A 23,297-nucleotide genomic window follows, 5' to 3' on the forward strand; every position below is an offset into this window, starting at 1 on the left:
AGGAGGCTTGGTGCTTTTCTTTGGACAACTGGGATCTGTTGTCCAATGGCCTTTTACTTTACATAAATAGCACCATGGTTTCTTTTCTTTGTTTTGATTAAAGGAGGATTTGGACCCACCACCCCCACCAGAGTGTTTTTGTGGGCCTGATGAAGACTCATTTTTAGATTTGTCCCCACCCTTGTCAGAAGACTTACCATCCTTCTTTTTGTTGCCATCTTTGTCACCCCCTGTATGAACTTTTCTGTTCACCCTTGTTCTGACCCATTTGTCTGCCTTCTTTCCCAATTCTTGGGGAGAGGTCAGATCAGAGTCCACCAAGTACTGGTGCAACAAATCAGACACACAATTATTAAGAATATGCTCTCTCAGGATCAAGTTATACAGGCTGTCATAATCAGTAACTTTACTGCCATGTAACCACCCCTCCAAGGCCTTCACTGAATGGTCAATGAAATCAACCCAGTCTTGTGAAGACTCCTTTTTGGTCTCTCTGAACTTTATCCTGTATTGTTCAGTGGTTAAGCCATAACCATGCAGGAGTGCATTCTTAAGTACTGTAAAATTATTGGCATCACTTTCTTTCACAGTAAGGAGCCTATCCCTACCTTTTCCACTAAATGATAGCCATAGGATAGCAGCCCACTGCCTTTGAGGGACATCCTGTACAACACAGGCCCTCTCAAGTGCAGCAAACCACTTGTTAATGTCATCCCCCTCCTTATAAGGGGGAACTATCTTGTGCAGATTCCTGGAATCATGCTCTTTTACAGGATGACTATGGAGAATACTGCTGCTGCCACCATGGGTTTCTAAACCCAACTTCTGTCTTTCCTTCTCTATTTCTAAAGACTGTCTATCCAAATCCAGCTGCTGCTTTTTAAGCTTCAGTCTGGTTTGTTCCACCCTCAACTTATTGAGTTCCTTTTCTAACAGTCTGTCATCAGGGTTGGTGGGAGGGACATTCCTAGATACAGAGGTATGATGGGAATGAACAGAAGGAGACCTGTCCCTTACAGAGGCCACCCTAACAGCTTGGCTGACAGTGTAATGTGAGAGCACATCATCTGGATGATGTGACTCCACCTCAGTACCAACTATGCTAGACTGTCTACTAATGGGCAGGCTAAGAAGTTTCTTTCCTGAACCTTTTCCTGGGGGAGTCCCTGGATCAGATTGAGAACCATTAGCTACTTTTTCAACAGATGGGGCACTTTTAGCCTTATGTTGTTCTCTAAGCATATTAAGTAACAGTTCCAAGGAAGGATTCTTCCCTACACTCAAACCTCTCTCTATGCAGAGACTCCCTGCTCCTTTCCAGCTAAGGTGATCATATGCAATCTTAGACAGGTCAACATTTTGGCCTGTGCCAGACATTTTTAGAGAGAGTTAAAGTGATAGAAAAAGAGAAAAAAGTTTTCAGAACTTTTTGGAAAGACAGAAAAAAACTTTTTAAACCTTTAAGAACTTTTTGAAAGTTTAGAAGTACTTTTCAGCACTTTAGAAAAGAGTGAAAAGAGGAAATGCAAAACTTTTTAGCTATGTGTACACACACTGAACTTGTTTTGTATATTTTTCTCTTATGAAAAGTACAATGACAAGAGTGGTAAGTAGTCTCAAAGCACTTATCCCACCGCTGCACAACCAATGTAGGAGGCTGGACTGGCTTGTAGTGAGTACCAAGGGGTACTTGCACCTTGCACCAGGCCCAGTTATCCCTTATTAGTGTATAGGGTGTCTAGCAGCTTAAGCTGATAGATAATGATAGCTTAGCAGAGCAGCTTAGGCTGAACTAGGAGACGAGTGAAGCTCCTACAGTACCACTAATGTCACTTGCACAATATCATAAGAAAACACAATACACAGTTATACTAAAAATAAAGGTACTTTATTTTTATGACAATATGCCAAAGTATCTCAGAGTATACCCTCAGAGTGAGGATAGCAAATATACACAAGTTATATGTACACAGTACTAAAAATATGCAGTATAGTCTTAGAAAACAGTGCAAACAATGTATAGTTACAATAGGATGCAATGGAGACACATAGGGATAGGGGCAACACAAACCATATACTCCAAAAGTGGAATGCGAACCACGAATGGACCCCAAACCTATGTGACCTTGTAGAGGGTCGCTGGGACTATTAGAAAATAGTGAGAGTTAGAAAATTAGCCCTCCCCAAGACCCTGAAAAGTGAGTGCAAAGTGCACTAAAGTTCCCCAAAAGACAAAGAAGTCTTGATAGAGGAATAATGCAGGAAAGACACAAACCAACAATGCAACAACGATGGATTTCCAGTCTAGGGTACCTGTGGAACAAGGGGACCAAGTCCAAAAGTCACAAGCAAGTCAGAGATGGGCATATGCCCAGGAAATGCCAGCAGTGGATGCAAAGAAGCTTCTACTGGACAGAAGAAGCTGAGGTTTCTGCAGGAACGAAAAGGGCTAGAGACTTCCCCTTTGGTGGACGGATCCCCCTCGCCGTGGAGAGTCGTGCAGAAGTGTTTTCCCGCCGAAAGAACGCCAACAAGCCTTGCTAGCTGCAAATCGTGCGGTTAGCGTTTTTGGACGCTGCTGTGGCCCAGGAGGGACTAGGAGCCCTCTCAGCAGCAGGTAGCACCCGGAGAAGTGCCAGAAACAGGCACTACGAGGATGCGTGAAACGGTGCTCACCCGAAGTTACACAAAGGAGTCCCACGTCGCCGGAGACCAACTTAGAAAGTCGTGCAATGCAGGTTAGAGTGCCGTGGACCCAGGCTTGGCTGTGCACAAAGGATTTCCGCCGGAAGTGCACAGGGGCCGGAGTAGCTGCAAAAGTCGCGGTTCCCAGCAATGCAGTCTAGCGAGGTGAGGCAAGGACTTATCTCCACCAAACTTGGACTGAAGAGTCACTGGACTGTGGGAGTCACTTGGACAGAGTTGCTGGATTCGAGGGACCTCGCTCGTCGTGCTGAGAGGAGACCCAAGGGACCGGTAATGCAGCTTTTTGGTGCCTGCGGTTGCAGGGGGAAGATTCCGTCGACCCACGGGAGATTTCTTCGGAGCTTCTAGTGCAGAGAGGAGGCAGACTACCCCCACAGCATGCACCACCAGGAAAACAGTCGAGAAGGCGGCAGGGTCAGCGTTACAGAGTTGCAGTAGTCGTCTTTGCTACTTTGTTGCAGTGTTGCAGGCTTCCAGCGCGGTCAGCAGTCGATTCCTTGGCAGAAGGTGAAGAGAGAGATGCAGAGGAACTCTGATGAGCTCTTGCATTCGTTATCTAAAGTTTCCCCAGAGACAGAGACCCTAAATAGCCAGAAAAGAGGGTGTGGCTACTTAGGAGAGAGGATAGGCTACTAACACCTGAAGGAGCCTATCAGAAGGAGTCTCTGACGTCACCTGGTGGCACTGGCCACTCAGAGCAGTCCAGTGTGCCAGCAGCACCTCTGTTTCCAAGATGGCAGAGTTCTGGAGCACACTGGAGGAGCTCTGGACACCTCCCAGGGGAGGTGCAGGTCAGGGGAGTGGTCACTCCCCTTTCCTTTGTCCAGTTTCGCGCCAGAGCAGGGCTATGGGGTCCCCTGAACCGGTGTAGACTGGCTTATGCAGAATTGGGCACCAAAAGTGCCCAAGAAAGCATTTCCAGAGGCTGGGGGAGGCTACTCCTCCCCTGCCTTCACACCATTTTCCAAAGGGAGAAGGTGTAACACCCTCTCTCAGAGGAAGTCCTTTGTTCTGTCATCCTGGGACAAGCCTGGCTTGACCCCAGGGGGGCAGAAACATGTCTGAGGGGTTGGCAGCAGCTGCAGTGAAACCCCAGGAAAGGCAGTTTGGCAGTACCAGGGTCTGTGCTACAGACCACTGGGATCATGGAATTGTGCCAACAATGCCAGGATGGCATAGAGGGGGCAATTCCATGATCTTAGACATGTTACATGGCCATATTCGGAGTTACCATTGTGAAGCTACATATAGGTATTGACCTATATGTAGTGCACGCGTGTAATGGTGTCCCCGCACTCACAAAGTCCGGGGAATTGGCCCTGAACAATGTGGGGGCACCTTGGCTAGTGCCAGGGTGCCCTCACACTAAGTAACTTTGCACCTAACCTTTACCAGGTAAAGGTTAGACATATAGGTGACTTATAAGTTACTTAAGTGCAGTGTAAAATGGCTGTGAAATAACGTGGACGTTATTTCACTCAGGCTGCAGTGGCAGGCCTGTGTAAGAATTGTCAGAGCTCCCTATGGGTGGCAAAAGAAATGCTGCAGCCCATATGGATCTCCTGGAACCCCAATACCCTGGGTACCTCAGTACCATATACTAGGGAATTATAAGGGTGCTCCAGTAAGCCAATGTAAATTGGTAAAATTGGTCACTAGCCTGTCAGTGACAATTTGAAAGAAATGAGAGAGCATAACCACTGAGGTTCTGATTAGCAGAGCCTCAGTGAGACAGTTAGTCACTACACAGGTAACACATTCAGGCACACTTATGAGCACTGGGGTCCTGGAGAACAGGGTCCCAGTGACACATACAACTAAAACAACATATATACAGTGAAAAATGGGGGTAACATGCCAGGCAAGATGGTACTTTCCTACAAGCGTTCGCTGTTGAGAACAATGTAACTGCCGTTAGAAAGCACCTGGAAAGTGTTTTTAATAACCGGGACTGGAACTCCCTTCAGATAACAAGCTAAGTTAGCAATCGAAGCGTTACACGCTCCGTGCAAGGACAGCTGTTTACAAACCATGGAATGGCTGACAGACGTTTCGCATTCACTACCGCTAAGAAAAACCTCCCTCAAACCATTAATACATCTGTATAGAAAGGGAAGCTCCCACACCTCGTGTATGTAACTGTCTCCCAACCGTTCACATCTTCCCACCGGAATGTGCTTCAAACAAGAAGTAAATTGCAGAGTGGAGATAGGCAGATTAATTACCCCATGAATCAACCACTCAGCTGATGGAATCTCAGCAACCGTGAAAGGCAGTTTTTCCAATTTTTCAATATTCAACATGACATACGTCGCTTCCTTTTTAGCCATCAGCTGTTGTTGACAAGTTAAATTAAAGGAGACAAAGATCTCCCTGGCACGAATGTGCTGCCACGGAACGCGACCTGCCTTCAAGGTCTGAAGAGTCCAACCCAGCTGCATGATGGACCCCTTCTGACTCTGCCCATGATATAAAGAAGACATATCTGATTTAATAATGTCTATAGCAGAGGAAACGATGCTGTCAATTGTGTAAACACGGTCAGAAAGGGTATGCATGCCATTATCTACAACAGACAAAGCCTGCATCAGGTTTTCCTGATCAATTTGCCTCAACCGGGCCGCTGCCTCCTGCTGTGAAAGCTTCCAAATCTCATTATATACTTCGTATAAAAATTGTTTCTTCCGTGGTATCTTAGGTCCTGACAAAAAATCTTGTAAGTCAGTATCATTAGACAGTAATGTGAGATGTGATTTAACTGCATCCAGCGTGGACGACTTCAACCATTGCTGACAAAGCTTTCCCACGCTGTATGTAGTTATGATATCAGCAAGTTCTGGTGAAATGTAATGAGGGTCTGCCCTACTAGTCCTGAACCCCCCTGAAGAGGTGACAAAACGTTGATGACACTTATTAGTGTCTACTGACCATAATAACCACCCGCCCGGATGTACCAATGAAGTGTTAAGCGTACCATTCTGGACCCAGTGTGTAAACTCACTAAACGTAGTATTAACATATCGCTGCCAATTGTTCAATTTGGAAGGGACAGGTATACTAGGCAAATTTAACTCTCTAATCGTTGCCAAGCCCAAACAGCTAGTCTGTTGTACCGTGTCATTGAGGAAAATCATCTGCACAGGGATAATACATGCTCTAAATAATGTGTCCCTGCCCTGCATTTGCCAATTTTTCGTTCCCCAGACACTTTTCAAATCAACAGTCTTAAACCAATATTCATACCCCTCAACCGAAAGTTTAGACACAAACAAATTTGAATACAGTAATTTAGTATCGGTCAATAACATTTGCTTATTAGCATACGGAGTAACTTTAAAATAGTAAGACTTAGCATTTTGTTGATTGTGCCCAGAAAAATATGCAAATTTATCATAATACGTTTTTGAACTCCCTTGTGGAGGAGTTGGGCAATGTTCCCATTGCACATAATCAAATATGGACTTAGGGCTACTTGCTTTATGAATAAAGTGGTGTCCATAACAGTTGTAGCAAAACATGTCACCATGATTATCTCTAAATAGGTAAGCATCTTCATCGTCATAGACAGTATAATAATGTAACTCTGTCAGCATAGAATCTACTGTCTTCACATCCCAATCATCAGAAACAATGCCTGGTATAACAATATAATTCATTGATAACTTGAGGACATACAGTATTTGAATCAATTCAGTGGGACCATATATATCAAACATTACTTTATCCCACACAATCCCATCCGGAATCGGTATTGCAGAAATGTTTACATTGGACAAGTCTCTTCGAACCATATGAGACGAAAAATGTGGTTTTAACACAGTCTCCACGTGCTCAATGTTTGATCGTTCAGGAAGAAAATGACCATGTATTACTAGAAAAAAAGTAACCACAAATCCCAACCACAAAAAAAAGAGTCCTAACAGCCATAAAAAGCCACAAATGGTTCCAAGGAAAAACAAAGTATGTGCTTTTAAGCCAACACAGCAGCTTACGTGGACCTCGGACCGAAGACAGTGAGGACGAGGAGCCTGACACGGCATCATCAGTGTCGTTGAAGCAGCCAGAGGCAGTTCTTGCAAAAGGTGCAACTGTGAACAAAGAAGCAGATGGAGGCTCTCGCCTAGGCACGCTATAAACCACATGTTCAGAAACATCAGTAGAACGTACAGCAACTTGATCAAAAGATTCCAAATTAATCATTGTCTGTGAAACAATCACAAGATCATCTTCCACCCTCCCCAAGCTCGGAGAGGAAACAGCGTCGGTGTAAATCACCTGCAGTGGGACTTCTTCCCCAATAGTGAGAGGGATTCCGGAACTACTGGGTGTCCCTCTTGGTCTGCTGTGCAGAATCGGCCACATGTTGTAACTTGACATTATCAATGGAAACAAAGCGATTTCCTTTGGCCCCGTGCAGCGGCGGTAAAATCACAGTTCTCGTGCCGCTAACCCCTAACACCGGGACAGGTGCTCGATAAGAAGGACCAAATTCTTTCTTTACTGCGACCTTTTCACGCACTAGATCCCCAATCCTGGGTATCCAACCAGTAGGAGTTACTGGCTCATCCTTAATTCCCAAGGAGGCAGCACTTGCAGAAGAGTTCTCTTCACGGAATTGTTGTAAATCCTGCAAAACAGTGACACGATCATTTATGTCAAAGGGCGTATCTGCCGCCTCCACACCAGGACCATCTATATCAGGAACATACATTTGTGTTCCAAACAGGCACTCATATGAAGTACGACCCCCCAGTGACCGTCTAGGCAAGTTATTAAGTGCTCTCTGTACTCCATACAGGTGGGCTAGCCAACCACGACCCGTACCTATAACTCTGGCCGTTAAGGATTGCTTTAAATCACGATTTAAATGCTCCACAACAGAATTTCCCTCAGGATGAAATGGAGAAGAGAATTGGAGTTGGACCCCCAACGAAGCCATGGTGTCCCTGAATGCCTTAAAGGCAAAAGCAGGGCCCTGGTCCGAATGAAAAGCCGCAACTGCAAATGTATCGACAAAGATGCGCAAATCTTTAATAACAGTCCGAAGCGTCAGCCGAGCGCTGTGGCCAGACCCACACAAATCTGGAGCACGAATCTACAGCAACCAAAATATATTTGTATGCACTATCTGGTGTCAGCGGACCACAATGATCCAAGTACACACACTGTAAAGGTTTATTTGAAATCAGAAGGGGCGTCTGCTGCGGGCGTCTAGCCGACAAAGCTTTAATTTGTTGACAAACGTCACAACAAAGGACATATCGCTTTGTCTCCTTATAGAGACCAGGCCACCAGTAACGAGCCTGTAAAAGTGAAATCGTGGCAGCCACACCAGCATGTGCAGACGCCACCCCCTCATGTGCTGCAGAAATTAATTGAGGTCTCTCAATTTTATTGGGTAGTTCACGTACACCAATGCTTGGAATATTACCAACAGCACTGAGCGCACTACTCAAGCAGGAACTATATTTAGAAGGAAATCCTTTAGGAAATGGCGTGCCATCAGCCATAGCTTTTATGGCAGCCGAAATCTCCGTGTCTGGTTTGGAACTCGAACGAGTCACTGCGGCCACAGTGGCGACAGCCACTGCCGATTTCGCGGCTTCATCAGCCAAAGTATTCCCAGCAACATGTATTCCAACGTGCTGGTGTCCAAGTGTATGTACAACATGGACCTTAGGAAGCGTGTCTTTCAGATCCGCAACCTTACCCCACAACAATTTATGTTTAATGGTGTTGCCCTTAGAATCTCTGAACCCATTCAACTTCCAATAGTGTAAATATTCATTGAAAGACTGAACACAGTAGTAGGAGTCACAGACCAGCAAGGTTAAAATCGCCGGATCCGCGTGCTCCAATGCTAACAATAGAGCTTTGAGCTCAGCCAGCTGTGCCGTGCAATCTCCCAAGGTTTTAGTATAAGTATGTCGGGGGCAGAACACTTCCCCCTCCATAGTGCTGCTCACCACCGCACATGCAGCAGAATACTGTTGTTTAGTCTCAACCGCTGGTTGCGCAGAGCCATCGGTATACATGACCACCTGATATTGGTCAATAGGCAATGTGCCAGCGGGAACCGGGCACTCCATTTCATATTGAAGAAATTCTTGAGTCTGCAGTTTAGGGTCAAATATGTAATCTACATCAGTGGCTGTCAAAGACGTAGCCCATTGAATCCATCGCGGGTGTAAAGCTTTCGAATTAGGAACACTCGCTTTTGTAACAGCCTCTAAGGCCGGTATCGGGGAAACGACAATGATGTGTTGGCCCTGGGCTAGAGGTCTTTCTTTAATCACAGCCATCTGTACTGCAGTGAGTATTTTCTCAGTCTGTGCAAATCGTTGTTCTGCAGCAGAATACAAGTGGGACTTTTATGCAATCGGGACTGTTCCACCCTCATTAAAGGTGACATACGTAAACCCAACAGCCCCAGGTATCACCCTGATGACCAAATGTGTCTTATTGTCCCGTGTGTGTAAGTGTTTAACTGCTAAGAGATCAGTTTGCAAATCTCGTAGTATATGTGTATGCTCAACCGTCCAAAATCTACTCGAAAAATTCGGACGAATCAACTCGTATAAGGGTTTTGTACGCGTAGCATATTCAGGAATGTAAGTTCTGCCAAAATTCAGAAACCCCAACAATGACTGGAGCTTCCGAACCGTATTAGGAGGCTGCAATTGAGCACATTTCTCCAAAAAATGTGGCGCTAAGCTCCTGCCCTCTCTCGACAACTCATATCCCAGGAAAATGACGCTGAGGAAGGCAATCTTCGATTTCTTAAAATTTTATTTATAGCCAATTTCAGCAAACCTCACAACAATGCGTGATACACGCCTTAGATGTTGCAGAATCTCATCGTCTGTCAAATATATGTCATCAACATAGGATAACGCTTCAGGGTCCAACTCGTGCAGAATTTAGTTACACGAGCGGAAAATAGTCCTGGGCTATTCTTATACCCCTGAGGCAAACGACAAAACGTTTTCTTAGAGCCAAACGCACTGAAACTGGTATAGTCCCGACTTTCGGGTGCTATATTTTGGCAGAAAAATCCATTTGAGATATCTAACGTTTTGTATTTTTTACGCACTATATTATTCATAAGCGCTGCGCTATGTGAATTCTGTATTGCATATGTGCGTGTATGACCATTTAAATGTCTGTAATCCACCACTATCCTATATGAATGGTCCGGTTTAGCAACCGGAAATAAGGGATTATTCATCGGCGAGACACAGGGCTCAATTACACCCTGGTACTCCAATTGTGTAAGAATATTCCTAACCGATGCCCTTGCTTCAAATTTGATAGGATACTGCGGCTGCGGCTGAGGTTCGCCCTTTATTGGAATTACATGATAAGGTGATTGTCTATCCCACCCCACATTATTTCTATATAGAGCGGGGGCCTGTGCAAGAGCCCATATTTTACTATAGGACTCCGCTAGTTCTCTTGGAACAAGTGATGAGAAGGAAGGTGTAATAACCTCTTCCCCCACCGGACAGTCGCGAACAAAGTCAGGAAGCCAATCTTGTTCGGCCAGCAGAACGTCATATGATTTCACCATATGGTCCCAAAAGATGGCGTGTACAACGCGGTCAATGTCCCCTTCTAATTGCAGAGTCACGTTATATACTCTATCAGGATCAGAGACTCGCATATCCGCCGTTTCGACTTGTATGAAGTCATCAGTTGCTTTCACCTCCAGATGCTCTAGAAGACTCCGGCGAACTATTGTGACCTCTGCCGCGCTGTCTAACAGTGCCAACGCCCATGTCTTGTTCGTCAAGAGAACTGTCTTCTTCAGCGGCATGTCTAACTGAGACTGCTGCCACTTTCTTCTTTTTAAATTGTTGTTTTTGTTGCAGTGGTTTCTCTTCTTGTTTAATAGAAACCTCCGTTGAGCGTTGGGAATCCTGTCTTGGTTTCACGTACTCGGTTCTCCGCTCTGACCGCCCACCTCTCTCACTTCTCTTCTCTGAGGAGTCCTGAAAGGAACGAGATTGGCGTGTATCAGTATATTGATATCTTTCAAGCGTCTTCAAATTATCCCTATTCCTGAGATTATACCTATTCTGCGGGGTCTCCGGTTGCGCTTTTTAGTACCCTCAGGTTGCTGTTGTTTAGCATTATCTTTATTATTTTTACCCTGTAATTGGGGTTTTTGCGGTCTAGCCCCTAGGCTATCGCAACCAATACTGGAATATGTCTCTGCTGGACGCCATCACCGAGTCGCTGCCTGCACTGTGTCCTGTGGGCACCGTACGTCGCATCGTCCCACTTCTCACCGCAGCCCGGATGCCATCCACACCAGCACACCTGATTTCATCATCCTGGAGTTCGATCCCCGAGGTGCGTGACTTCAAGGGCCTGATGACTCCCGCACCGAGTCCGAAACCAACACAGTGACGCTGATCCCCGGAGCTCACCACAAGGATCACGACACCCTACAAATCCAAGGTACTGTTTGTGGGTCTTCCCGACACCGTAGCTGGCCGACGATGCTGCGGACAGCCTGTACTGTTGGTTTTGTTGCTCATGACGCCGTGATAGCCCCAGGTAGAGATGTATTTTTTAGATAAATCTTACAAAGTTTGTCTTTAGCTCTGTATGTTGGATTTTTATCATTTTGGTCTTGTTTTACACAGATAAATATTGGCTATTTTTCTAAAACTGGTGTGGTGTCTTTTTGTAGTGTTTTTACTGTATTATTGTGTGTTATGTGCAAATGCTTTACACATTGCTTCAGAGATAAGCCTTATTCCTCATGCCAAGCTACCAATGGGGTGAGCATGTGTTATCTGAGTGTATATCCTTCTTATCCTGACTAGAGTGAGGGTCCCTACTTGGACAGGGTGCAAACCGACTGCCAACTAGAGACCCCATTTCTAACAGCCATTATCAAAACATACATATCATTTCTACACTTCTGCTTGTGACAACACCTGAAGTGATATGATTTCGATGCACCACTTTAACACTGATAACATTGATACATTAGAGCATGTTACATATGTTGATGATTACATTTTCATGTCACCTCTGGAATGCTTAATGGCACAGCCAAGTAATGCTCTTTCAAATCTGACCTAGGAAGTGTGGAAAAGTCCCTCTAGGGGTTAGCGTCCTGGACAGTGGCCTGAGGAGTAATGACATCAACCCACATTCATCAACAATGACTATCGGCGATCTGGGCCTCTAGCAGTAGATTCTGACTATAAAGAAATGGGTGTAATTGGACTCGAGTAGTGAGAAATGATCATGGCTGTTTAATCCTTCCCAGTTATTCATCTAGCTTTTTCAGCTTTGATTCTTTCATAGATTCACATCTTGAATCTTCCCTGTAGTCACGGTGGGAGTCCCATGGTATTAATAACAAGCAGTGCCAAATGTAAGCATTGAAAGCCATACATAAGCCAGGTGACATTGGTAACCAATTCACATATAAGAACAAAACTTCAACCAATCAGGGCACAGACCCTGAAGCACTCTTCCTCTGCAGGGCCTCAATACCTCAGATTTCAAGCATTTGTAAAGGAAAAGAATGTAAGGGGTACACTTAGTGGCGAGCCCTAATGGGGAGGACGCAGGGCTGCATGTGAATCTATGAAACATGTCAATACTGGAGAACCACAGAGTACAGGTAGATAACATGTTTCTTTTCCAATACCGAATCTTTCATAGAGGCACATGATAGAATCAGACTAGTAAGCAGGTCCAAGGAAGAAAGAGGTGTTGGGTATTGCAAAACTCTCTGATGTAAAGAAAACTTATAACGTGAGAAGGCAACTGTCAAGATGACACATAGGAAAAATAAATGTACCTTACTGAAAGAGACAACGCAATACTGCTTGCTCAGCTGTGGCATCAGCGTTCCACGAAGAATCCAAACAATAATGGTTGGTGAGGGTACGGACATTAGGCCCCATTGCCGCTTTGCAAATGTCGAATAAAGAAACTCCCCCAAACAGGGCTGTTGACGTGGCCCCTTCTCTTGTAGAATATGCCTTCACCTTTTTCGTCAATGGCTTCCTGCTTTGTTGTGGCAAAAGGCAAGGCTGTACAAATCCATCAAGCTGTACTGCTCAACCTTTTCTAGGAGGGGTAAAATAATATTAGAAGCTAGTCGGATTTTCTAAAAGCCCTGGTTCTCTATATATAAAACTTTAACCGTTGTTTGACATCCAGAGAATTTAGGGCTTTTTCAGCAGTGGGCATAGGGTATTAAAAAAATGTTGGTAACACAGTTGGCTCATGTGAATGTATGAAAGCTGCCAATACTGGAGAACCACAGTGTACAGGTAAGTAACTTGTGTCTTATTCCTTATGAGGCATTTCATTAGATCCAATGAGATTTGTGAACCATTATATGTTCTCCTCCCCTTTTTGTGTCTCAGCCACTCCCACCATGTATTATTGGAGGAATTCTCAATATCTCTCCAGTTAGCGAGAATTGTTCTGTGTGCAAGGGTAAACATAATAAAAAGATGCTTGGGCTGCCCCTTCACAGGACAGCTGAACACCTATTACATGCCTGTTAATTACTTGCCTGTAGGTTATGTCTGCCTTTGACAAGTGAAAACCCTACTTCATTATTTTCTTTTTAGGTGAATACAATATCTCTAAATGTTTTTCTACTTTTTTCATTCTACAGCAGATCTTTCAGACCCAGGAAATATGATCTCAAAAGAGTCCTCTTTGTGCTGTGAGAGAAACAGGAACTTTACTTCTAAGCCCACCCTCAATCAAGGCCAAGTACTCATCCTTGAAGAGAAGATCCCCCTCACGGAATGTGATACAAGGTTTATTAGGAATATAAGTCTGCCATATCAAGAGACAAAAGAAACAGGCCCTCAGTCCTTTCTCTGTGAGAAGAACTTTACTCAAAATGTACCTCTTCAGTGTCACCAGAAAATCCACATGGGTGAGAAAACCTATATTTGCAATGAGTGTGGGAAGAGCTTTAGACAGACGACAAGTCTAAAACGCCACCAGATAGTCCACAATGGAAACAATCCTTTTCCGTGCTCTGAATGTGAGAGGAGCTTTGTATATAAGACAGATCTTGAACGTCACCTGAGATTCCACAGAGGCGATAAGTTGATTGCATGCAGTATATGTGGAAAGACCTTTATGTACAAGTCACATCTGCAGCGTCACCTGATTTTCCACACAGGAGAGAGGCCTTTTCCATGCACTAAATGTGACAAGAGATTTGCTCAAAAGATAAACCTTTTAAAGCACCAGAAAGTCCATACGGAAGTGTCGCTCTGAGAGTGAGATGAGGTTAACTCCAAAGATAGATCTTCAGTGTCCCCAAAGAATCCACTGTGGGTTAAGATACCTCTTTATCAGACTGTCAGCTTTGAATGGGAGGGCGAGAGGATCAGAAGGTGTATCCTGTGAAAAGAGACTTGCTGAAAATGTGGATTTCTAACATCACCAGAGTACTCAGCCCGTGTTTTGCACAAAAGACAGTTGACAGCAGGGGTGAGCAACTGCAAGAACGAGTTGCTGCCATGGCATTAAAAAAACGTTTTTAACAGAAAAGTGTAGCCCGTTTTTCTTTGTCCTAGTGCATATTCAGAGGTTACTGTGCACTCTTTGAGGTAGAATCTGTTGTTTTCTTCCGTGTGTTCCAGGTTGATGTACACTAGTGGATTCCAGATGGATACACATGTTTGCAGCATGTACTGTTGTAGATCACGTGTTTTGTTCACTCCTGCCCCTAGTTTTGAGTGCAGACTTTTAAAGATGTCCTTCAAAGTAGATATTTCAGTTTCAAGGTGACTTGTGATACCTTACCCAGAGTCCACAATGCACCAGGACTTAGATATTTTCCTCTTATCAGGTTTGGGTGTATCTTTGGGAGGTCCCAGAATCATTATACAAAACTTACTCTGGACTCTGCTGTCTGAAGTACCAGAAAGCCCTCCCCTTTCTCCATCCAAGAAACACTTCCTTATATTCAAAGGGAGAATCTCAGAAGAGCTCATGACATTTCCTGTCCCTAAGAAGACTAAAGCATCAAGTCCACCAGCAGCACAGCAACCTACACACTCTGGGGCATATTTATTAGGAGTTTGCGCCATGCCTGCACCACACAATGTGGTACATGAATGGCACAAACCACTAAGTCATATTTTTGAAGCCACACATAGCCGCTTTGAATGGCTTTACAAATATGGAGTAATGCAATGCAGCGCATATCGCTGCGTTGCCTTACTCTGCGCCAGGGAGGCATTGCATGGGTGTTCCCGCCCAACTCCCATGGTTTTTGATGCAGTCCTACTTTTACCAACTCTCGTAAACCTGGGAATGCACCAAAATCCTGCGCCTCCCCAGGTGAGGCGTTATGAGGAGAAATATCTTTATTTCTCCTTGTTTTTCTTCTTTCTATGTGTGCTGCATTGTGAGAGGAAAAAGCCTCTCACAATTGTTTTTGTGCAGGAAAGTTCCCCTTCCTGCACGCAGGAACGCAGGTACGCTTGCACCATGGTGCAAGTCATGCCTGCGTTGGTGCTAGACAGCCAAAAGGGTGCCAGCGCAGGGAAAAAATACGGCACATTCTTGCTCTTTCCTGTGAGGCAGGGCAGCGCATCAAGGTGACTTGCTGCGCTGCTCTGTGCCACAAAGCCCATAAATATGGGCTTACATATGGTAGAGAATGAGGGCTTTTTTCATTGAAACACTGTCTAAAACCAAGTGATTGGTACAGTATCCGTTGATGCCTAAAAAAAGGAAAAAAACATACCCAAATAAATATTTGTCTTAAAACTATAGAGACCCCGTTGAAAGCAGTTGCTACACAAACACTGAAAACAGTAGAAAGCGGCGTCAGAGGACCCAATATACTAGGGTTCATGTGTTACCACATTCAGTTTTAGTCCACGCTGAAAGCGTTGATGCTGAATACAGGGGATGTTGGTGTACCTCATAAGGATGCTGCTAGCAAGAGGATACCCCTGGGGCTTGCTTTACAGTGACACACAGACAACTCAGTCTGAATACTGCCAAAATATGATTGCTACCTCTGGGAGTAGATTGAGCAGTTACTAAAGCACCTTTCCAGAAGCTTAGAGGAAGTGTAGAGAGAAGCTTGTTCAGGAAGGAAATATAGGCCCTCATTATGACTTTGTCAGTAAGTGCCGCTTACCGCCAATGCTGACTGCCGCCATCATATTGCGACCGCGGTGGTATACCGCCACCTGTATTATGACCCACACATAGATATCCATCACTATACAGACACACACACAAGTCCTTCAGCCCAAAGGTCAGTGATAAACTGGCGGTACCAAAACCCACACCGTTATGCCAACAGAACTACACCCACAGTATTCTGAACCACAAATCACCGCGGCAGTCAATGGCGCTAAACCATTGGTGGTACAAATCGCTGCGCTCAAAATACACACACACATACAAAACAACACCACATTAGACAATTCAAACTACACACACCTGACTCCCATACACACACCACACCCACACACCCACAACACTATAAAACACACACACACAATACCCACAACCCTTGAAAAATGTTTAACTACTGAGAGAGAGACACCAAGAGCACCCACAGAACCAGAGCCATAGAACACCATCATCCATACACCATCCACGCATCTCACAGCACACACCCCAACACATCACCCCACACACCCTCACACACACACCACTCACACTACACCCATGGCACCACAACGACACCCCAGGTTCTTAGAGGAGGAGCTAAGGGTCATGGTGGAGGAAATCATCAGGGTAGAGCCACAGCTATTCGGATCACAGGTGGAGCAGACATCCATTGCTAGGAAGATGGAGCTATCGTGGCCAGGGTCAACGCCGTGGGACAGCACCCCAGAACAAGGGATGACATCAGGAAGAGATGGAACAACCTATGGGGGAAGGTGCGTTCTGTGGCAGCAAGACACCAGATAGCTGTACAGAGGACTGGCGGTGGACCCACACCTCCTCCCCCACAACTAACAACGTGGGAGGAGCAAGTCTTGACAATACTGCATCCTTAGTGCCTGGCAGGAGTAGCAGGAGGACTGGACACTTGTAAGTCAAATCTCTATTACTATCACCCCTCCACCTGCATGCCATCACAAACCCCCACCCCTACCCTCACCCCCATAACTCCACCACCTCACATACACCCCACCACCACAACCCACTCATCCGAATAACAAGCCCTGCATGCACCACCAATGCATAGACACCAATCACAGACCTGCATGGACAACCATCACCACTGCATACACACTAGAGACAATCACCTAGCCTACCAAATAACAACTCACTCTAAGGCTAATCTGCCATGGCAATATCAACTATAGAGGGCAACATACCCATGCACAAGATGACTCACGCAGAAACTATAATGCTGCATTTATATCCCCACAGGTCCCCCACACAATGTCACCAGAGAGGAGGTGCCAGCAACATCCAGTGCCCCCCCCCCCAGAAGAGGCCCACAGTGATGACAGCAGCTCTGCATGCCTGGATTAGGATAACCAACCTGGCCCATCAGAGACCTCCGGACATTCGGTTACCCAGGCACAGTCCCATACCACCACTGACCCTCCCCATCAGGAAACACCACCACAGCACCCACCCAGCGGGCCCATACCACTGCCCCCAGTACACGTCAATCAGCAGTGTGTCCACCACTACAGGGACCCCAGGACACCCCACAAACGCTGGGCAAGCAGGGACCTGGGGTCAGTGGCAGTGGGCACACGGTTCAGGGGACAGAGGCACACGACAACAGGGAAGCTGGGAGGACTGCTGTGTGACAGGGGGAGGAAGGTCCAGGGAACCGACTCTCCACAAGGCCCTTGCAGCGATCCTGAGAGCATACCACCATTCCCCAGATACTGTCCAAGTTGCAGGCAACCCAGCGGCTGCAGGAGGGACAATACCTGGGGATCAAGGAGGACTTGAAGGACATAAACACCACCCTGGTCACCATTGCAGGGGTGCTGGCTGACATGTCCAACACCATGAGGGAGGCAGTGGCACACCAACGGGCCCCTGACACTAGCCACACCGATGAACAGCCCTCCACTTCTGCCAATGCTAGTGGACAGGAGGCCCCACCACAGGAACAACAGGCTACCAGCACCCCACCCTCTGCAGAAGGAGATCCACCATGCAAACGGGCCCTACGATCCAGGCAGAAGCCAGAGAACATTGCCAAGACTCCAGCCAGGAAATAAGACTTTCCTGATTGTCACCCTTGTGTCCCACTCTGTTATCCTGTCCACCTTGAAACTCCATTGCTCCCCATCCTATGCCCCATTGGACAATGCACCTGTCATACCAATAGACTGGACTCTATCCTGGACTTTCCTCCACCATCACCCCAGTCCATTGCACATCCCCATTTACTTCTCAGCACCTAAATAAACACCCTTTGAAAAAATACAAGTATGGAGTATGTCAAATGATGTAAGGATGTATTTGTTTAATAATCTGCAGACATTGCAATTAGACTGTACAGTTATGTATACATATGTATGACCTGTAATTTGCTGCAGTCAATACACCAGGAGCAAGAGAAGGGCACAAATATCTGTGAATAGACATGTCAAAGGGTACAGTAAGTGGCCATAGTAGTGGGAACAGCAGCCTGCCAGAGAAAATTCACTGCACAAAACAGCAATGGAAGGTGAAGTTACAGCTTCTTGCCTGTGTGTCACTGGAAGTACTGTTGAATGATAGTTTTTCTGTTGTCCACAGCCTCATCCTCTGCCTCCTCTTCATCACTGTCTCTAGGCTCCACTGCTGCCACACGCCCATCACCAGCTTCATCCTCCTGCAGAAAAGGCACCTGGAGTCTCAAGGCAAGGTTGTGCAACGTGCGACATGCCACGATAATCTGGCTCATCCTTCTTTGGTGAGTAGCACAGGGATCCACCTGTCAGATGGAGGCACTTGAACCTGGCCTTCAGGAGGCCAAAGGTGCGCTCAATAATTCCTCTTGTTCGCCCATGTGCCTCATTGTAACGTTCCTCTGCCCTTGTCCTGGCATTCCTCACTGGGTTCAGTAGCCATGAGAGGTTGGGGTAACTATAGTCACCTGCAAATATCGAGGGATACCTGTTAGCCACACACTCACCCTTAGGGCCAAGCCTACACCCATATACCAACATACACTGGGTGGGGACCTTGGGCTCACCTATTAGCCACAATCGGTGCCTCTGGAGTTGAGCCATCACATATGGGATGCTGCTATTCCTCAGGATAAAGGCATCATGCACCGAGCCAGGATACTTTGCATTGACATGGGAGATGAACTGGTCCGTCAGGCGCACTATCTGCACATTCATGGAGTGAAAGCTCTTTCGATTTCTGAACACCTGTTTATTTCTCTTTGGGGGAACAAAGGCAATATGTGTACCATCAATTGCTCCAATGATGTTGGGAATATGTCCCATTGCATAGAAGTCAGCTTTCACTGTGGCCAAATCCTCCACCTGGAGGAAAATGATGTAGCTGGGCATGTGTTTAATCAGGGCAGACTACACTCCTGTCAGCACTATTGAGAACATGAAATCCCTGCCGCCATGGCGGCTGTCACTTGGAAGGAGCCAGATGCCAAGAAATGTAGCACTGGTAGCACTGATAGCACATGCACAAGAGAGGGGATCCCAGTGTGCTGAAGGATAGCTGAGATCAGGTCTGGCTCCAATTGGGCACACAGCTCTTGGATTGTGACCCTATCAAGTCTGTAGGTGAGGATAATGTGCCTGTCCTCCATTGTTGCCAAGTCCACCAGGGGCATGTACACGGGGGGATGTCTCCATCTCCTAATCATCCTCAGCGGTTGTTGTAGGAAAGTACCATCTTTCTTGGCATGTTACCCCTAATTTTAAATGTATGTCAGTATGTTTTTGCCTGTCTCAATGGGATCCTGCTAGCCAGGACCCCACTGCTCATAGTTTGTGGCCTAAATGTGAAGGCCTGTGTAGTGCCCAACTGTATCACTGAGGCTCTGCTAATCAGAACCTCAGTGCTCATGCTCTCTCTGACTTTATATTTGTCACTATAGGCTAGTGACTACATTTACCAATTTCAATTGGCATACTGGATCCACCTTATAAGTCCCTAGTATATGGTACCTAGGTGCCCAAGGCATTGGGGTTCCAGGAGATCCATATGGGCTGCAGCATTTCTTTTGCCACCCATAAGGAGCTCAGACAAATCTTACACAGGACTGCCACTGCAGCCTGAGTAAGAAAAACGTCCACGTTATTTCACAGCCATTTTACACTGCACTTAAATAACTTATAAGTCACCTATATGTCTAACCCTCACTTAGTGAACGTTAGGTGCAAAGTTACTAAGTATGAGGGCACCCTGGCACTGGCAAAGGTGCCCCCACATAGTTCAGGGCAATTTCCCCGGACTTTGTGAGTGCGGGGACACCATTACACGCGTGCACTACATATAGGTCAATACCTATATGTAGCTTCACAATGGTAACTCTGAATATGGCCATGTAACATGTCTAAGATCATGGAATTGTCCCCCCATGCCAAATCTGGTATTGGGGTGCCAATCCCATGCATCCCCAGGGCTCCAGCATGGACCCCGGGTACTGCCAAACCAGCTCTCTGGGGTTTTCTCTTCAGCTACCGCTGCTGCCAACCCACAGACAGGCTTCTGCCCTCCTGGGGTCCGGGCAGCCCAGTCCCAGGAGGGCAGAACAAAGGATTTCCTCTGAGAGAGGGTGTTACACCCTCTCCCTTTGGAAATAGGTGTTAAGGGCCTGAGAGGAGTAGCCTCTCCAGGCCTCTGGAAATGCTTTGAAGGGCACAGATGGTGCCCTCCTTGCATAAACCAGTCTACAACCATTCAGGGAACCCCCAGCCCCTGCTCTGGCGCAAAACTGGACAAAGGAAAGGGGAATGGCCACTCCCCTGTCCATCGCCACCCCAGGGGTGGTGCCCAGAGCTCCTCAAGTGTGTCCCAGACCTCTGCTATCTTGAATCCAGAGGTGCGAGGGCACAGTGGAGGCCTCTGAGTGGCCAGTGCCAGCAGGTGACGTCAGACACCCCTCCTGATAGGTGCTTACCTGACTAGGTGGCCAATCCTCCTCTGAAGGCTATTTAAGGTCTCTCCTGTGGGCTTTTCCTCAGATAACGAATGCAAGATCTCACCAGAGTTCCTCTGCATCTCCCTCTTTGACTTCTGCCAAGGATGGACTGCTGACTGATCCAGGACGCCTGCAAAACTGCAACAAAGTAGCAAGTAGACTACCAGCGACATTGTAGCGCCTAATCCTGATGACTTTCTCAACTGTTTTCTGGTGGTGCATGCTCTAGGGGCTGTCTGCCTTCACCCTGCGCTAGAAGCCAAAAAGAACTCTCCCGTGGGTCGATGGAATCTTCCCCCTGCTAACTCAGGCACCAACCTTCAGCTTCACCGGTTCTCTGGGTCCCCTCTCATTGTGACGAGCGTGGTCCCTGGATCACAGGTGCTGGATCCAAGTGACCCCGACAGTCCAGTGGTCCATCTGTCCAAATTTGGCAGAGGTAAGTCCTTGCCTCACCTCGCCAACAGTAATCCTATGTACTGCGTGAACTGCAGCTGCTAGGGCTTCTGTGTACTTTTGCAAGGAATCCTTCGTGCACAGCATAGCCCAGGTCCCCAGTACTCCGTCCTGCATTGCTCAACTCGCTGAGTTGACCACCGGCTTCGTGGGACCTTCCTTTGTAGTGTTGAGACGACCGATGTGCTCAGTTTTCTTGAACCTGTGTTCAAGTACTTCTGTGGGTGCTGCGTTCTTGTGCGTGGGCTCTCTGTGTTGCTGAGGGCTCCCTCTGTCTCCTCTTCCAACGGGGCGACCTCCTGGTCCTTCCTGGGCCCACACAGCACCCGTTTTCTTCAAACGCGACCTTTGCAGCTAGCAAGGCTTGTTTGCGGTCTTTCTCCAAAGAAGCAACTCTGCATCCTCCAGCACGCCGTGGGACATCTTCTGTGCAAAGGAGAAGTTCCTGGCATCTTCCTTTGTTGCAGAATCTTCAGCTTCTTCCACCCAGAGGCAGCCATTTTGCACCTTCATCCGGGGTTTAGTGGGCTCCTGCCCCCCCTGAACACTTTCGTGACTCTTGGACTGTGTCCCCTTCCTTTACAGGTCCTCAGGTCCAGGAATCCATCTTCAGTGGTTTGCAGTCTGTTGTGGTCTCCTATCACGACTTTAGTGTGTTTCAGGTGAAGTAGGGTCACTTTACTCCTACTTTTCAGGGTCTTGGGGTGGGGTATCTTGGACACACTTAGGGGGTTATTACAACTTTGGAGGAGGTGTTAATCCGTCCCAAAAGTGACGGTAAAGTGACGGATATACCACCAGACGTATTACGAGTTCCATAGGATATAATGAACTCGTAATACGGCTGGTGGTATATCCGTCACTTTACCGTCACTTTTGGGACTGATTAACACCTCCTCCAAAGTTGTAATAACCCCCTTAGTGTTTTCCTACACTCCCAGCAACCCTCTACACACTACACTAGGCCAGGGGTCCCTAAGTGGGTCACATTCCACTTTCTTAGTATATGGTTTGTGTTGCCCCTAGGCCTATTTCATCCTATTGTGTTCTACAGTGTTTGCACTACTTTTCTAACTGTTTACTTACCTGATTTTGGTTTGTGTGTATATTATATTTTGTGTATGTTACTTATCTCCTAAGGGAGTATATGCACTGAGATATTTTTGGCACATTGTCACTAAAATAAAGTACCTTTATTTTTTAGTAACTATGAGTATTGTCTTTCTTATGATATAGTGCTATATGATATAAGTGGTGTAGTAGGAGCTTTGCATGTCTCCTAGTTCAGCCTAAGCTTCTACAGTAGAACACTACTAACCTACTAATAAGGGATAACTGGACCTGGCACAAGGTACAAGTACCATCAGGTACTCACTATAGGCCAGGCCAGCCTCCTACAGGTCTCTTTACTCCCTTAGTGTTTTCTCACACACCCAGCGACCCTCTACACACTACACTTGCCTAGGGGTGCATTTGTGGTTCACATTCCACTTACTTAGTATATGGTTTGTGTTGCCCCTAGGCCTTTTGCATCCTATTGTGTTTTACACTGTTTGCACTACTTTTTGACTGTTTTACTTACCTAATTTGGTTATTTGTGTATATTTTGTGTATGTTACGTATCCCCTAAGGGAGTATATCCACTGAGATATTTTTGGCACATTATCACTAAAATAAAGTACCTTTATTTTTAATAACTATGCGTATTGTCTTTTTTATGATATATTACTTATATAAGTGGTATTGCATGAGCTTTGCATGTCTCCTAGTTCCGCCTTGGCTGCTCTGCTATAGCTACCTCTATCAGCCTAAGCTACTAGAACGCTACTACACTCTACCAATAAGGGATGACTGGACCTGGCATAAGGTGTAAGTACCATTGGTACCCACTACAAACCAGGCCAGCCTCCTACATTGGTGTTGTAGCGGTGGGATAAGTACTTGGATCTGCTTTCAGATTTTCATAAGAAAACCATATTCCTGATACTTAGAAATATACACAAGTAACCTTAACAGTCTTACTTTC

General features: G+C 46.3%; 1 protein-coding gene across 10 annotated transcripts in view; it reads left to right on the plus strand.

Moving 5' to 3' along the window:
• The window catches only part of LOC138248977 (zinc finger protein 773-like), a 302,908-nt gene extending 288,649 nt beyond the window's left edge, over positions 1-14,259 (plus strand). For 8 of the 10 annotated variants that reach the window (XM_069203029.1, XM_069203032.1, XM_069203036.1 and 5 more), the window contains one exon: positions 13,364-14,259. In XM_069203029.1, coding sequence (XP_069059130.1) covers positions 13,364-13,983 — 620 coding nt within the window. In that variant the 3' untranslated portion in view covers positions 13,984-14,259. The remainder of the gene's footprint in view (positions 1-13,363) is intronic. The other 2 variants (XM_069203038.1, XM_069203039.1) reach the window with 1 other exon arrangement.
• The last annotated feature ends 9,038 nt before the right edge of the window (positions 14,260-23,297 follow it).

This window comes from Pleurodeles waltl, chromosome 8, assembly GCF_031143425.1.
Source record: "Pleurodeles waltl isolate 20211129_DDA chromosome 8, aPleWal1.hap1.20221129, whole genome shotgun sequence".
NCBI lineage: Eukaryota > Metazoa > Chordata > Amphibia > Caudata > Salamandridae > Pleurodeles > Pleurodeles waltl.